This window comes from Fringilla coelebs (assembly GCF_963513975.1).
Source record: "Fringilla coelebs genome assembly, chromosome: 1".
In the NCBI taxonomy this organism is placed as follows: Eukaryota; Metazoa; Chordata; class Aves; order Passeriformes; family Fringillidae; genus Fringilla; species Fringilla coelebs.
Window position 1 is genome coordinate 92,463,392 of NC_140028.1, and position 16,450 is coordinate 92,479,841.

The 16,450-nt window shown below is 37.9% G+C and overlaps 1 protein-coding gene across 1 annotated transcript in view; it reads left to right on the forward strand.

Moving 5' to 3' along the window:
• Window positions 1–15,983, forward strand: part of CDKAL1 (CDKAL1 threonylcarbamoyladenosine tRNA methylthiotransferase) — a 378,616-nt gene extending 362,633 nt beyond the window's left edge. The window contains exon 16 of the mRNA XM_084207700.1: window positions 15,285–15,983. Within this exon, the coding sequence (XP_084063826.1) occupies window positions 15,285–15,491 (207 nt within the window). The 3' untranslated portion in view covers window positions 15,492–15,983. The remainder of the gene's footprint in view (window positions 1–15,284) is intronic.
• Window positions 15,984–16,450: the final 467 nt, after the last annotated feature.

A 16,450-nucleotide genomic window follows, 5' to 3' on the forward strand; every position in this document is an offset into this window, starting at 1 on the left:
CTTTTCATTTCCTCAACAGACAGTGTTATTTTGCTGAATGTCACTGTTTATTCACTTAAAATACATAATTATTTTCATCCTGTGCAGTTCATGCAATAAATGGAAATAGTAATGGCTGGGAGGATTCAACTCTAAGTCATTTTCTGGAAAATAAGCAAAGGTTAAAACAAAAATGTTCTACCCCTTCTGCCTCCAGAGGTAAAGCTGTAAGTGCTAAAATTGTTCTGCCATTTTTGTGTATTATTTCTAGTGCTCAACCTGCTGATGCTGCACTGCAAGATCAGTGAGTAGGTTCTGCTCTCTGTTGGCATAGGGAAATGTGTAGCCATGGTAATTTTAACAACTTGACACTCCCTGTAATATTTAGGACATCCTTTTAAACTATTTTTTCTTTTCCATCAGATCTCTAACAAACAGACTCTTTGGGAAAAATTAAATAGCATTTGGTTTTGGTAATCCTTTATTATTTAATATGCCAATGTTCAGAAAATTTTAATTGGCTTTCAGGAGAAAAGTATAGCAGCCACAACTTTTCTCAGTTGTTTTGGAAGTCATCTACGTCCAGTCCACAAAAAGCATCATAGGTCTGAATTTTATACCTCTCCAGCAAAGATAGTTGGAGGATATTCAGCCCATGTGTACATTTTATCTCTATTTGCAGTACTTAGTCATCCCTTTTCTTTTTATTAATACTCCTTAGATCACCAAAAAGCACACTTAAGCAGTATTTCTCTCTCCATTCCTTCCCTACCTCTCCTTTCCCTGTGAGAATACACAGTCAGAGGTATCAGATATTTATGTCTTGACTCGATGTTATTTCTATCTGTTCCTCCTTTATTGAAGCTATAATTAAGGGACAGCATAAAAAAAGGCACATGTAGCTCATGATACAGCTTTCCCCATCACCAAATGAAAGGTCAGTAGGAGGTTTGAATTTACACATACAGAGTTCTGGAATGTTGAACATCCGCCTCTTAGAAATGTATTTGTTGCCAAAACCATTGAAGTGATATGATTCATTACCTTTGAGATTGTTTTGAAGGGCAATAAAAATTACAGTCATGACATTAAGCTATTTTTTAACTAAAAAATTGTTTTAAAACTGTAGCTCATTTCAAAAAAATTACCAAACCATGTTAAAGGTAAACTGCCGTGTTCTATATCCTTTAATATTATTACATGTTCAAAATCTTTATTAGATTCTGAGTAGATTAATGGCTTTCTAATAGTCTAATAATCATCCTTTGTGTTCTTGCTTACTCCCTTTATGATAATGAGAATTGCTAAGGTATGCATACATTTTGCAAGTAATTTTTTCTTTTATTCTGACAAATCTATTGAAAAAGCATTGAACTGCTCTGCAATATTAGGATTAATTGTGAGTTATAGTAGGATACCCAGATACATTTTTAATCATAATCTTCCAGTCAGACTTTTATAATACTTGGACAAAGTGATTTATGTTTGTGCTTTTAATATACTTACAAGAGATTTATTAGAGATTGGAGATGTTTGTTTTTTGTGGTGTTTGGTAATAAGATAAGAAGAAAGTGTAAGAAAAAGAGGAAAAGGCTTTTCAGTAAGAGAAAGAAACAAATTTTGTATGGTTTTGACAATATTAAATTCTATTTGGGGAAGATGTCTGCATGTAAAAATTCAAAGGCACTTTTTCAGGGGCTATGTCTTAGACTGAAATGAAATTGCAGTTGAGTAATAAGTTCTATTTGATGGCTACATTGGAGAAAGAGGTATCTTAAAATATTCAAATACCATCCTTCAGTGAATTTAATGTGTACTTCACAGCCTTAAATTTAGTCCACCGAGGATATGCTCTTAACTACCCTAGAATATCCAAAGAACTTACTGTGGCTGTTGAACACATTAGAATGATTGTGTGCTCAGAGACAGTCCACAGAATATTATGGCATCTAAGCAAGCTTGGAAACTGCTGCTTATTCAAAGGTCACATACAGTAACTTTGTGTTTGTGCAGGCTGTATTCCATGTCAAGTTTAACATTCCCTCCAGATCTTTTGCCATTAGCTATTAAAGTGTGTTGTTGCAGTTTTACTGGGCTAAACAACAATAGAAATAAACCCTTGCCCTCCTACTACAATATCTCCCACCAAGATATTTTTTTAAGGAGTCTTCTCAAACTACAGGGGTAATAATCACTGTAAAAAATTGCATTCTCTCTTTTTAAGGAACTTGGCTCAGGGCCTATGAGTTTTCACAGGACCTGACTCCTCAACTAAGCTTTAGGATCAGTTCTTATTTTTAGCAAATTCCAAAGCAAGCTGTTCCTGTGGGCTTTATCAAAGACCATTAAGTAAAAGATACACAAAAATTACTGGTTATTTAAGTACTTTGTTAAAGACAGCTTTACTTGTGGTTAGTGCACAGTACACCAATCTTTGATAACCTTTCTCTGACTACTTCCCATTGTGTATTTAAATTACTTGTAGAGTTCCCTCACCTACAATTTATTATTTCAGACCTTGGAACACTTCTTAAAAATGCAAAAAGATTTTCTACTGATTTATTATAATGCCAGCCATTCTAGCCAGAAATTACAAATGGATCTCTTGTAATGGTCTGATCCAGCAGTGGGATGAAGGAATTCTGGACTGGAAGATCTAGTGAGGTTAGCATGAAAGGTTACAGTGGTGATGTTGTAGGGTTGGTGTAGATATCCCATACATGTTTCCACTAAGGTAAAATTGGTAAAATCCCATGTATGTTCTGTTCCCACTAAGGTAAAATTGGTGCTACATCTGTTTGCAGGGTCCTTTAGGTGTTAAGCCTTTCTTCTTCATCACAACATATTCCAAAGCTTGTTCATTTTCACAGGGAGTTGACTCAAAGCAGATTCACAGGTTGGCATCAGAAATAGTTCATGTTTTAAGGTTCAAAAGAGTCAGAGGGCTTCAAGCACAGCTTTTCTGTGCTTGAAACTCAAACCCATGGGATGCTAAAATTCCAGCATATTTACTTTCATTTCTTTTCCTCAAGTCATGACCACAACTCAGATTTGGTGTAATAATAAAATCATGACCTAGGACATATTTCTTCCATTCTAGATATTATAAAAAACTGGAATTATGATGAGGAAAATAGTATGTACTGCAATGGTGCTTCAGCTTTTAATCACTAAGGTAACAAGCACTGTCATGAAGTAATTTTTAAATAGAATGCAGTGCTATAAAGTCAATCCCTAAGTTATTCTACACATTCATTAATGCCACCATGGTATGAAAGAAATAGTATGGATTTTTCTCATTGTTGTGGAAAAGGGCTAACAAATCATTTATAAATTAAAAGGATACATGTAAAAAATGTTTATAAATATTTTCTAGAAGAAATGTACATTTTTAGTTGTTCTTGGTGATGGCAATCACACAGAATAATTAAGGACCTGAAGGCAGACCATTTTCGGTGTAGATAGCTCATCAGCCCATAAGATAATAGTTAATCCCAAGTTTCTGGCTCAACTTAATCCAGCAAATGAGTGTTGATTTTACTGTGCTATCAGTTTTTAGTTTTCCTGTTTACCTGGTCTTTCCAATAGAAACACTGTTTTGTGAGACTTGGCCTGTAATGAAGGCCCCTCCACACGTGTGTGAGCAGGTTGTCCTTTATTCCAGGGCAGAAATGGGCAGCCTTTGGCATGGGACAACCCAAAGAGTTGACCTGGCTCATTTGGTGTTATCCAACACCCTCTTTTCCAGGGGCTGCCAGGTCAGTGTCAGGTATGTGGGAGCAGATGTGACATGTGGAGCAGGAGAGCTCGTAGCTATTAATTACGTGACACATTTCTGTCTGGCCGGGAGATTGGCGAGACATGGCAGTCTAGGCTCTTGGTAGACCCACGTGACCTCTCAAAAAGGTTTGACCACCCAAGTACTACAACCTGAGATGGATGTGTGATTGATAAATAGTGAAAGGAATGAAACCTGACTGGCTTAGAGAGCCAGATGTCAAATGCAAAACAAAAAGGTCCCATGGAAATTACTGTTCTTTTTCTTTAGTCTCAGTATAATCAGGGGTCCTTGACACAGTATTATGTGAGAAAATTATTCACTATTCTTGGCTTTCAAATTGATAGATTCTTTTTCATACCTGTATATATCTATATCTATATATCTGTACTGTGGCAGAATTTGAACAAATGCTCCATTTTGGATTGGAGTGGTTTGGAAATGTTTGTGAAAGTACTTTTGATGGAACAAAAATGTGTAGGCAGTACACTCAAACTCTTTTTGTCAAGAAAAATCACATAGCTACAAAAACTACCTATGCATAATATCGACCAGATGGATTTCTGGTCCTGAGGAAAGGGTCCTGTTATCAGGACTAGAGGATTTTTTTTTAAACTCTCATCCTTGTTTTGACATGACTTCACATGTGATTGTTAAGTCATTTCAGTCAGTGTGACTGTGATTTATCTTATCCGTATGGAAACTATTTTGCAATTCTCACATACAAAATCTCTGATAAGTGCAGATAACATAATTATCATACAAAAAGGACAGCTGTGAATATCCATTTCTGACACAGATAGTTTTCTCAAAATACAAGAACTTTAATTTGGTGAAATGATGGAAGTAGTGCTGAGAATGACAGGAATTCTTTTCCTTTTTCAGCTCATGTGTCTCTTGTCCAAAGAAATGTTAGTTCATTATTTTTTTCAGTGAGGAGTGCTTAACATTCTGTAGCATAATCAGATTTTGTCACAGAACCACAGGGGAAAGCCAGATGTGCAGGTCTTAAGAGCAGCAAAGGAAGGAATTATACTTGGGGGAGTATCTTGTGTGATAAAAGAAAACTGTTGCAGTACTGTTAAACTTTAGTATGGAGACATGAAACATCTTAAAATCCAAACCCATCCATTTGTTAAAGACTGCATTAAGCCCCTCAGTTGTCATCCTGTGGGCTTGTATTTCTCACCCCTTTAGACACCTGTTATATGTTTGCTACTTTCAGGTCATTCCCTGTTTTATTTGTGTTTAACTCACTTTTTTGTAAGTTCTTCTCCTGATTTGTGTAAGTACTGCTTGTGATTTTGGAGTTTCAGGAGTACAGGTTGGTCAGCAGTGTGGTGGCATAAAATAGATTATTGAGGCTGTAGTCTGGCCTTTCCCTCAGCAGAAGCAGTGATTTAGATTTGGGTGAGGGTTTTTTTACCAGCCCTTGGTGTTCTCCCACTGTTGAAGTGAGTAGGTTCAAAAGTTACTAGGGTAGGCAGAGACATTGAAATTATTTGGAGGACACCCCTTGTCTAGGGGTCAGTTGCTGTCAATACTTGTATTCACCTGTTGTCAATACTTGAATTCACCTAGAGACAAAAGCAACAGCAAAACATGAGTGAAAACTGTATTAAAATATTATGGGCTGTATTCTCACAGACCAGTAGCCTTTTCTAAACAGAGGAAAGTTTAACAATCCTCATTTCTGTGTAAATGCCAGCTGTACTGTGTTTCAATCTTTTGTTAGGTGCTTATGTAGTATTTTCACACATGTCCATGTGCAAATTTTTTGTGCACAGAGTTGATTCTATTCCTTTAGTATCAGAATCTTTTAGGTTGGAAAAGGCCTTACAGATCATCAAGTCCAATCACTAACCCAGCCCTGCCAAGCTCACCACTAAACCATGGCCCCAAGTGCCACATCCACGCATCTTCTAAATACCTGCTGGGACACTGTCTCAGCCACTTCCCTGGGCACCCTGTTCCAGTGCTTGACAACCTTTTGGGTAAAAATATTTTTCCTAGAGTCCAATTTAATAAGCTACTGTTAGATATTTTTCCTCTTCATTGTTTGTCATGTAATATTAGTGTTGTTACATGTCTTTTAAACCTCTCTTTCAAGGGAGTTACTTATTTCTTCCTAACCTTTCCTGTGACCCCCATAACTACATTTCTGAGTGCTTAGGAAACAGTTATAAGTTTATGTTTACATTATCCTCCTGAAATGGGCCTTTTGTCTTCCCATTTCACTGATAAAGATGAGGCAGATGTTTAAAGTGTCTGCTAGAAGGTTAGTCTGGAGAACAGATTTGATAGTGGCCAGTTAAAGATGCTTGGAAATAGATACTTTAAATTATTAAAGTTTTGTAGCAGGAGTTCAAGCAAGCTGCAGTGTTGACTTTTCAGCATTTAAGACAACTCCAGGGGACGATATATTAGAGAAAAAGAGGAAATTAGTATTTTTTACTTCATGGTTAATTCCAGAAGAACTAAATTTCTCCTTGTGAGCTAATCCTCAGAATTATCAGGTACAACCTGATATAGCACAATGTACCACACCCATGTGGGGCAAGACTGAGGTCCAGTGGGTACAGATGGTCAGGATTTGAGCATGACAGGGTGCAAGTCCCTGCTGAGGCATTGCTGTCCTGTACAACTGCAGAAGTTTGGTCAGACCACCCTCTGAATGATACGAAGTCTCTCCTGAGGGTAGATATTTGTTCCAGCCTGCAGATTGGATACTTAAGGCTCTTTGATGTCTTAGACAGAGTGCCAAGGTGCTATCATGATTATCTAGCATAAAATACACTGCAAGCCAAGAAAGGTTTTTCTCATGTAATCTTTCTTGTGGGGAAGGGCTGACGAATCATTTGTGGTGGCTGGGGATAGAGAGATTGTGTTAGAGCAGTTAGGCTTGCTAATCACAGAAAGTAACCATTGTTTGATGTTTCCATGAGAGAGCCCTCCATTAACTGCAGCTGAACTTGACTGAGTGTGAAATTAAAAAGGAGACACAGATTTCCAGACACTCCCTCAGGTGCTCAAAAGTATGCTAACTGGCACTGTGGGAGACCTCCTAAAGCAGCTAAGGATACTTAAGGGAAAGGGGCCACAGACAACGTGAAAAGAAAACCTTTGTATTATCACTGAACCCACAAAGTTGGTCAAGATCAGTCACACTGTATTAACTGTTAAATTTTAGGCTTACATGAAATGCTTCTTTCTGCCAAGGTCTGGTTCCAGCTGTGCTTGGTGAGCATCTGTACTCCCAGGAACTGGAGGTGTTTAATCCTAGGCAGAAAAGTCTGTGAAAATAAATGCAAGAGAAATTGTCAGGAGACTGCATATTAAGGCATTGCCTAGCTTTAAGAAATTCTTTTTAAAACTTCAACTTGATAGACTTAAAAGATTTTACAGGCTAGGTTGGCTTCTGTTGGCAGCTGGAATCTGAATTGTAGAGACCCGATTGCTGACTTGCATAGTGGCGTTGGAGATGCTTCAATTTTCTTTACTTTTTTCTCTCCCTGTAAAATGAGGGAGGCATATAGATCCTACAGATACCTACTGGAATGAAATTTGAAACTCTGGAACCTAGTATCATTGCAAAGTATTTAAAATGCTCTTTTTAAACCATGTTTATTACCCACGACATTGTAGTGTAAGAAGGGCTGTATCCTTTGTCTCTGAGGTTGTTGTATTATATAAGTCTCTGTGGAACATTCCATTTTAATGCTTGGTTCTGTAGGAAGAAATGAAAACACCATAAATTCAGGATTATGACATATTCTAGGATTAAGGGGGAGGCTTTAGCCAAGAATATGTACATATATCAGTTTATTCTACTTTGCTGTATGTGAAAGATCTTTGAAATCTCTCCTGATTTTGAGAGACAACGTCCCTTGAGTAAAACCAGTATTAGTCATTTGACTGTTGATATGTGAATATCTTTCAGTTATGTTGGTGGTTCTTGTGACATGAATACACATTTTCAGATCTAGCTATTCATTTTACTGGGGTATTCTTTCTGATGGAAACCTTTTGTGTCTTTGCCTGTAGCTACCATTGACCTCCACATAATTGTCACTGTTGTTTCAAGATTTAAAAGGGAAGGAAAGAGGTGATGGTCTCTGAAAGCTTGTGCTGTAAAAAAAGCATATCATATTTCACTTAATGTTCTCACTTGTAGAGCAGACTTTGAACATTTGTATATTGTATTTCTTTCATCATCCAACAAAACAGACTAGGAAAATTGTTGTATTATAAACACAACTTTAAAATTCTTATTTTAAAAAAATCCCCCCCCCCCAAAAAAAATCTTAGTGATCTTTTGAAGAAAGAACAAGCTGGAATTCTGTGGAATGGTATCTAATAAGACAGGCTGTGGTATGCACACCGAAAAATGATATCTAGCGTTAGTACAAGTTAATGTACATCCTGTAATTCACTGTAATGTATTTTCAGAGCCATGAAGCCTGTGCTAGTGATCGCTAGGAAACAGATTTGTCTGTTAGCAAGCTAATTACCAGATAAGTGCCCAGAGCAAGTACCTGCCATCTCCTTCATAAACCTGTCCTAGGCACAGGGAGATAAATAGTGGCAGAACCCCATACTGAATTTGTCCACATTGTGCTGCTATGTTCATTCTTCAATTCAAGTCATTGCTTGGGTGACTTGTGATTTTTGAAATGCAAACTTTTTCTGTTTAGAAGATCTCTCAGTTCTGTTGTAGTTGCAGGTGCTGGCTGGAATGCTGGCTGTCATGTCCTTTGATTCTGTCATAGTGATTGACACCCCACACACCTCATTGCAAATAATAAAGCTCAGAACCCAGGCATCACAGTGTTTTTTAAAGATGTTGTGTCTGACCTTGAATGACAGGTTATTTTGACAGTGCATTGTTTGTGTAGTGGAACAATACTGAGTCACTAAGTTTAATAGCAGCACAAAACACAAATATGTAAAAACAGAGTCAAGTCCCAGCTGGAAACATTTATAGGTAAATATGAAGAAACAAGGTAAAACAAGTGGGTATAATGAAAAACAGCACAAGACTGTGTTTTAAACATTTTGGAGGTGGCTTTTGGCTTGTGTTTTCTCAATTGGTTGTTTCTCTTGTTTTTGTTTCTTTTGTTAGTTGAGCTTTTTGATTGTTTTATTCCTGCTCAAAGTGTACATCACAAAGGAAGTTATTTAATAAGCCCCAGTTGCTCAGCCTTCTGTCTAGCATCTAAGTGCTTTTTGAGTTTTGAGGGCCGATTGAGGGAATAATCTGAAAGACTGGGGGTGGAAAAAGAAGTAGGTGGGCAAGGGCTTACCCTTAGGTAAGAACATGGAAGAGAGCGGGGAAATGTCTGCCAAGAAAAACACCAGTGCAGCCATACAGTAATGGTGGGAATTTACAGAGAAAAAATTAATTCATTTCATACTCTTAAATAGGAATACTAAAATTTGAATTTAATGCTAATGTAGGAGGAGGAAGTTCCAGATGTGTTTCTGTCTGACATGACGTTACAAATTTGTGTTCCTAGTGGCATCTCTGCCTTTGTTTATTTGAGAGGCTGCATGGTCAGATGCTGCCAGAGAGAAATGAGAAGTAGGAGGAGAAGAGAATGGACAGGAGGAATCATTGTAGTAGTAATCAAGGTAAAAGTGGAGTAGTGAAAAAAGTTTTTTTTTCTATGCTGATCAAAGGAACCAGACAGATCATGCAGGTGTTACTGGAAAGAACACAGACTTTGCTGACTTGCTGTGCAGGTCAGGGAAGGCCCTAGTTAAAGATTGTCTCCATAAAGGATGACAGCTGGAAGGAACTCTCAGGTTTAATGCAGATGAGCTTGAGGTCAGTCAGTCCCTACAGCCTCCCATTATTACCTGGAGAGTTGTATTTGACCATGATCCAGCCTCTATTGCTGACCTGCCTGGACTGGGTCACTTGCAGCGATCTTGCCATAAATGAGGAGCTGAGAGCTGTAAGGAGTGCAGATGCTTATCATGGAGTTGGTCAGGGGCTGGAGCAGGGGTGGCTTCAGGGGACCCCAGCAGAGACCCCAGTGCCTGCACAGGGAGGGGCTCCTGACAAGAACAAGCCTCCCACTGGCACATGGGGAGGGATGAGATGCTGGGCCTGGGTTGGAATGAGAGGTTCAGATGGATATAAAGGGAAGCATTTTCCCATGAATGGGCTCCAGCAGGGGAACAAAGGCACAGAGAGGTTGTGATGTCCATCACTGGATGTTTTCAAAGCCCAAAAAGGAAGAAATAACATGAAATTCCTTTGCAAAAGGACCTGGGTGCTTTTTTTTTTTTTTTCCCTCAAGGTTTCTCATTTTTTAAAATGGGTAAGTAAACTCTGCATGTATTGGGAATCAGCGAATTCCTAGGAATGGTGTACAGCTGATAACATCTGACACAAGCATGCTTGTAGACAGCATTTTCTTTTAACAGCATCATACTGGGCATTCATTGGAATACATGATGGCAGGGATGCTTCTTATAGGAATTACCATGTTAATTCCATTAGGGAAAAATATTTTCTGTGCCATTTATTTTGTAATTTAAGATCAGCATTCCACATTTGCAGAAGGCTGATAGAATTTTTAAAGTCATAAATCAAAGGAGTTCTCTTAATACGTACAGAACTAAATGTGTCTTCCCGAACTATTCAATGAAACTCAATTTACATATTTTTTGGATGTGTCATCTATGTGACCTTCAGTAACTGTTTGTTTTTTTAAATCTGAAAAATGCCTTTAAAGAGTAAGAGCCCAGAGTTTCAAATAGTGCAGCAGGAGATGTAATGCATATTTTAACGTGTTTTCTTTAAATTTGTCACACAGACTTGTTGTGCATGATTATGTAAAAGTCCGTGTTTTTAAAGCCAGTAGTACAAGTGTGTGATGTACTTGGTTGGGCTAAAAAATTCAGAAGTCTAATTTATCTTGAGATATGCTCAGTCAAGAAGTTTTTCACAGCAGTTAGCTAACACTTCAAGCTCTAACAGTGCCCCTGAGCCATAAAAGAAATTTGCATGTAAGAAATGTTTTGAATCTATTAAAACCTCAGCTCAGAGCTAAAGAGTTTATCTTATGTCTTTGTTGACTAACATGAAGTGAGATCTTACAAAAAGCTAGGCTGTGATCGACAGATGCCAAATCTCAGGTTTTGATGTGATTATATATTTCTTTCATGCACAGTGGTTTGCTCTGGGACAGGAGTTTCAGAAAGACGGCAATCAATGGGTCTGTGTGAGAGTACACAAAATATATTACTCCTGGCAGTCGTCAAGGCAGAATTATTCAGAAAATAATCTGAAATGCATTTGATCATACACTAGAAGTTTTAATAATTTATATTATACCTTATTAGCAAAGTCTTGTGTTTACTTTGTGACTGCCAAAACAAGATGAAAGGCTGCCTCCGTGGAAATACAAGATGCTTAGCTCAAAGTCTCTGTCTGTTGCATTTCAGTTTGGTAATTTCCCTTCCTTCCCTCATTTTGATTAATAGTATATCATTTTAAATCTCAGAGTACCTTTTCCTTCATTGTGGTCCTATTTAGTGAGAGCAATGCTTAACAAGTCTACCAAAGAGTTTGTAGCCTATCAAGACCGAAACCAGTACAAACACATATTTTTGAAACTTCTTTACCTTAGGGCTTCCTCTCAGCACTTTTTTGTTAAGAGGCTTTGAATTTTGTTCTAAATTCCACTGAAATGAATCATTATGGTAATCTTTCTAACTCTTGCAGCTACAAAAGTTGATATCTGAGCTCATCTTAAGGAACTGTTGCACTCTGACTAGTGATTGTATGTGGTAAATATCACAGATATATCAGATCAGAATATTAGAGAAATTACTTAAAGATTTCCTTGGAAAGCTAATGCACCGTGAATATTGTATCTAGAGACAGAGATACAAATAAGGACTGTTCAGAATTAATCCTTCTATTAAGTGAGAGCATAGTGAGTGGACAGTGTAAATGCTAGTTCAAAAAATTAATTTTTTACCACCACCGAGGTCTTTTACACCAAATGTGCATAGAGTCATATATAGAGTGCTTTTCACTAGCACAGCTGTTTATAGGATACTTGTGTGCCTGGAAGAACTGCTTATATTCTTGACAGGCCCATCACAGTTGTCCAGGCTGTGGCAAGGGCCACTCAGCCCTTACTCAGGAGGGAGAGGGTGCAGTGGCGCAGTCCTTTTAGCAGAGCTCTCTTGCCCCTGGGGAGCTTGTGCTGTGTGTCACTGAGCAGCACAAGAGACTCTGAGCAAGAGGCATCCACCTGCAGGTGTCTCTGAGTGATTATCCTGGGTTTAAAAGCTCTGTATCAATCTCAGGATGGGGACAAAAAGACTTTTATTTTCTGCAGGAGCCTTTCAGTCGCAGGGAGTCAGATGTACCTTTTTGTGGGTTTTGGTTTTTCGGGGTTTTTTGGTTTGGTTTGGTTTGGTTTTGGTTTTGTTTTTTTGTTTTTTGGGTTTTTTTGGTTTTTTACAGATGCACATTCTGTGATGATAATGAGGAAAAATTTCACGGAAGCCTGTGGTATTACTCATGTGTCAGGCAGAATTTTGGGCCAAACTAGAGAAGAGTGCTTAGAAAACATGTATCAGATAAATACACTCTTTACTTTCCTTGGAAGGGAATATTTGGCAGGATTACCTGAAGAGGTGTACATTATCAAACAGAAACACAGCATGTTTAAGTAGTAAGCTGTGATGTCTTTAAGAAAAGGGTCGCTTCAGTTTGCAATTTGAGATATTTTTGTCTTTCTAAAAAAACAAAAGAAAACCAAAAAAACAACAACAACAACAACAACAACAAAAAACACAACCAAAAAAATGGGGGGGCTTACTGTATCAGTATGGTCATCTCATTTATTGGAAATATGATGAAGTAAGGAAAAACCAGATTTCACAGCTGTACAGGCTGATGTAGATGAAATGCTACTGGGGCAACTCACCAGCAGAGTTCACCACCACTGGAAATTTGTAAACCTTGCCAAAATCTCTTGTGCCATTCTGTCCCACCAGCAGTATGCAGCACTACCTAATGCATATGCAGTGCATGTTGCAGTAGAAGTGTAAGAAAACAGTATGGTAACAAAAAAAACCCAACAGTATAGGCACGATCAAAATTGTACCAGCGAGATGAGACTCTTTGGTTTTATGTTGGAAAACAGAAAAACTGTATAACATAAATGAAATGCCAGTGAAACCACTACTGTAAACTATGTTACAGAAACGTGATTGAATGCATGAAACACTGATGTGCTTGACTGTTAGTGAAGGAGAAAACTTAAAAGAAGTCTCTCAAAACATTTTACAACTTACAATTCGTGTTTGTGGCATTTTGCTGGCTGTCCCTAGTCTTCTCCCTAGACATGTAGATAGGAACTGAAGCATTGAGGAGAAGTTCCAACATTATTTATGAGGTACTGGCCCTTTTTATCTGTTTGCCAAGGGATATCTAGTCTTGTATGAGTAAATAACTATGATTTTATCATGCAGTGTAGAAATATTTAATTAGGAGTCAATAGGCTGATTGTAGACAGCCAAATTTTAAGTCATGATTCAGTGAAAAATAAATATCAAAAGAAATAAGACTTTAGTTGTACTGATATTTTTACATCCTTATTCATTCCTTTAAGTCACTTCAGCCTTAGTGTTAATGTACCAACAATACATGTAAAAACAGATCATTACCATAAATTAAGCACCTTACATCAGAGATTTGTGAGACCTGCAAAGAAAAGAAATGCTTTATAAATGTCTAGAAAGAATAAATTGCAAAAGAATTTTGATTCATTTGTAAAAAATCCTTAATAGTGTACATTTTGCAGTTTAATCTTCAGGCAAAGGTTAATCAGCTTTGATTTGGGAGGACAAAATAGCTGTGGCCAAGTGCTAAAATTTCAGACACCTTAGAAATTGATTGTAATTAATAACCTAACAACAGTTTTTGATTAAGGTAACATGTTCTGCACAATAAAGACTGGAGTTCTGGAGTGGTGCTGTTACTGTGCCTCACACTGTGGAGAATTACACCCCAGTGTGCTTACCTGTTTCCTTTCCTCTGTTTACCCAGTTGACATTCTTCTAGGTGCCTTTGTGTGAGAAGCCATCCTCATTTCATAGTTCACTTGATCAGTAACCCCTTTGCCTGTGTGAATTGGGATCTAAGTCAGCAATAACTCAGTTGTTAGAACAGCACTTACTCCAGGCTGTCATTTGCCCCTTTGATGCTTACTTACCTAACCAGTAGTAATCATTATTTTCCTTCTGCAATTACTATAATGGAGCTGATTGCTGAAATGGAAAACAGGAGGCAGTTACAGAAGGTTTGAATTGTGCTGTCACACTTTCATGGGCAGGCACCTTTCTTGGAGCTTTGATATTTCTTTGAGTTTGCCCAGAAATATGTTTGGTAAAAGACAGAGTGGGCATCTGGTCTGTATTTTCATGTGGCCCTGCTTCAGTTTCTTAGGAATACAAGACCATCCATATAGGTACTTTCTGGGTTCTTGATTTATTTTATACAAAATGTGAAAGAGAAAAAAATAAAATGGTTTAATCAAAAACCTTTTTTTAACTGGAAAATTTCAAACCAATTAAAAATCTAGCTGAACTCAATTGAATTCCCAAGAGATTATTCAAATACAGGGAGGAAAACAGAAATGATCAGCAGAAATATTGCATGTTATGATGCAGCATTGTTACATCTTTGTTTAATTACACCTTTACCACTTACATCTCTTGCAAATGTCATCAGAGTTTCACTGGATGTTTTCCCTTTTGAGTATCTACCATGCTGAACTGAATAAGGAGAAAAGAGAGAAAAGAACCTTTTATCCTTTTCACTTGGATGTTCTGCTGAAATAGTGATGCAACATCTGTAACTTGTGCTGCAGTTAAAAGACATCATATTCTTGGGGATCTTGGTGCTTGCAGTCAGGTTGGGAATGGTAATGGCAGGCACAGCAGGGAGCTGGGATTCAATATGCTGAATGAGAAGGTGAGTGTTTTAGCACAGCTGCCTCCTGAGGGTCAGGGGAAAGGAAAAGCCCTTTGGGAGGATTTTCAAGCACCACTGAGCTGGCACACCAGGAGTCAATGATTGACTTTAGAAGATCCCTGCTGTGCAAAGGATTGAGTGCTGTGGTCGCCTTTATCACTGGTTAGACATTTCTTTTGGAGAAGCTAAAAATCGGAAAGTAGTGAGATAGCAGCAAAACAAATTAAAAAATAATCATCAAACAACTGTCTCTGATGGCAGTGAGGTCTGGAGATTTGTTGCTGTTGCTAACAGCTGCATTGACTTGGCAGTTAATTTCATTAGAAATACTGATTTTGTATGGCATTTATAAGATTCCTGTACAAAAAACTGATGACCTGGTGATGATGCAGTGCAGGGTGAATTGTTGGTCTTGAAAAGGACATTACTTTAAACCTCAGTACAAAGAGGAGAGTGTATTTGGTATGTACAATCAGAAAGACAGAACACAGTTTCAGTCCTAATGTGTGCATTTCTTCACAGGAGTTCAGACGTTCTGCACAGAACGGCACAAAGTGGAAAGCACAGCCTTCTGCTGAGATCCCAGTGAAAACACGGCTCAGCTCCTGGATGGCTTTGCAGCTGCCATGGCAACACGAGGGAGGTGGACTGAAGATCCTGTCTGTCAGCCTGGCTCTGCTGGCAGTTCTTGTTATGTTTTACTACGGAGGAATGAAAACAGAACTGTGAACTGAATGGGGCTTTTATAAAAACAATGAAACTGCTGTTCAAAATCTTCAAAGGAAACACTTTTACCAACAAATCTTTTTTTTTTTTTAAGAGGAAAAAAAAAGCTAATATAAATTGGGCAGTAATTTGTACTCACTCTATGCCTTTCCTGTCATTCAAAGGAGAGAACGTCAGTCAGCTGTGGGAAGGCCTGTCTTGCCAAAACCTGAGATCCTTGGTTGGTAGAACAGGTTATTGCATCTTTCCTTTTCTTTTTTTCCTAAAATGATGCAGTGTTTTGCGTTACATGCTCTTTTCATATTTGCTGTATCAGATAAAATTGCATTAAGTTTATAAGGAATCTTTCTATTGAGTGATATTGGTCATCATTTATGGATAGATTATTTAAAGCTTTCCTGAAGATTTTGCTTGTTGCAGTGTGATCCTTTGGTATCTGTCTTTTTACATTAGAATGAACACTGCAAGGCCATTAAAGTTTGTTATTTGTTGCTATTTATTTTGCTTTCATGTCTGAAAGAATTTTTGCCTGCTATCTTGCATCTCTCAACTTCACAATGAGTTATTAGGCTTTTTTAATACAAGAAGAAGTATTTTTTACATAAAAATAGTTCTAAAAGTGTTGGGTTTTTTAATGGAATGGGAAGATGTTCTGGTGATAGAGTTCTGTTAAAAGATGGATTTAATACAGTCTGTAGATTTTATACAATCTTTAGAGACCTCCCTGGGAATCTCTTAGCTTTGCGTTGGCTCAGTAAAACAATTGTTACTCTGTTTGTGGGGAGGTTGCATTTTACACAGTGAAAATTTCTAATTACTTTATTCAAGCCATTTTGTCATGACAGGGTCTCCACACATCCTGTGAGTGTGCTGGTGAGTCAGGGACTGGACTGAGTGCCCAGTTCTTCCAGCACCTGACCTCGTCATATTGTTGGTTTGTTCATGCCTTGTCACCTTTCTGA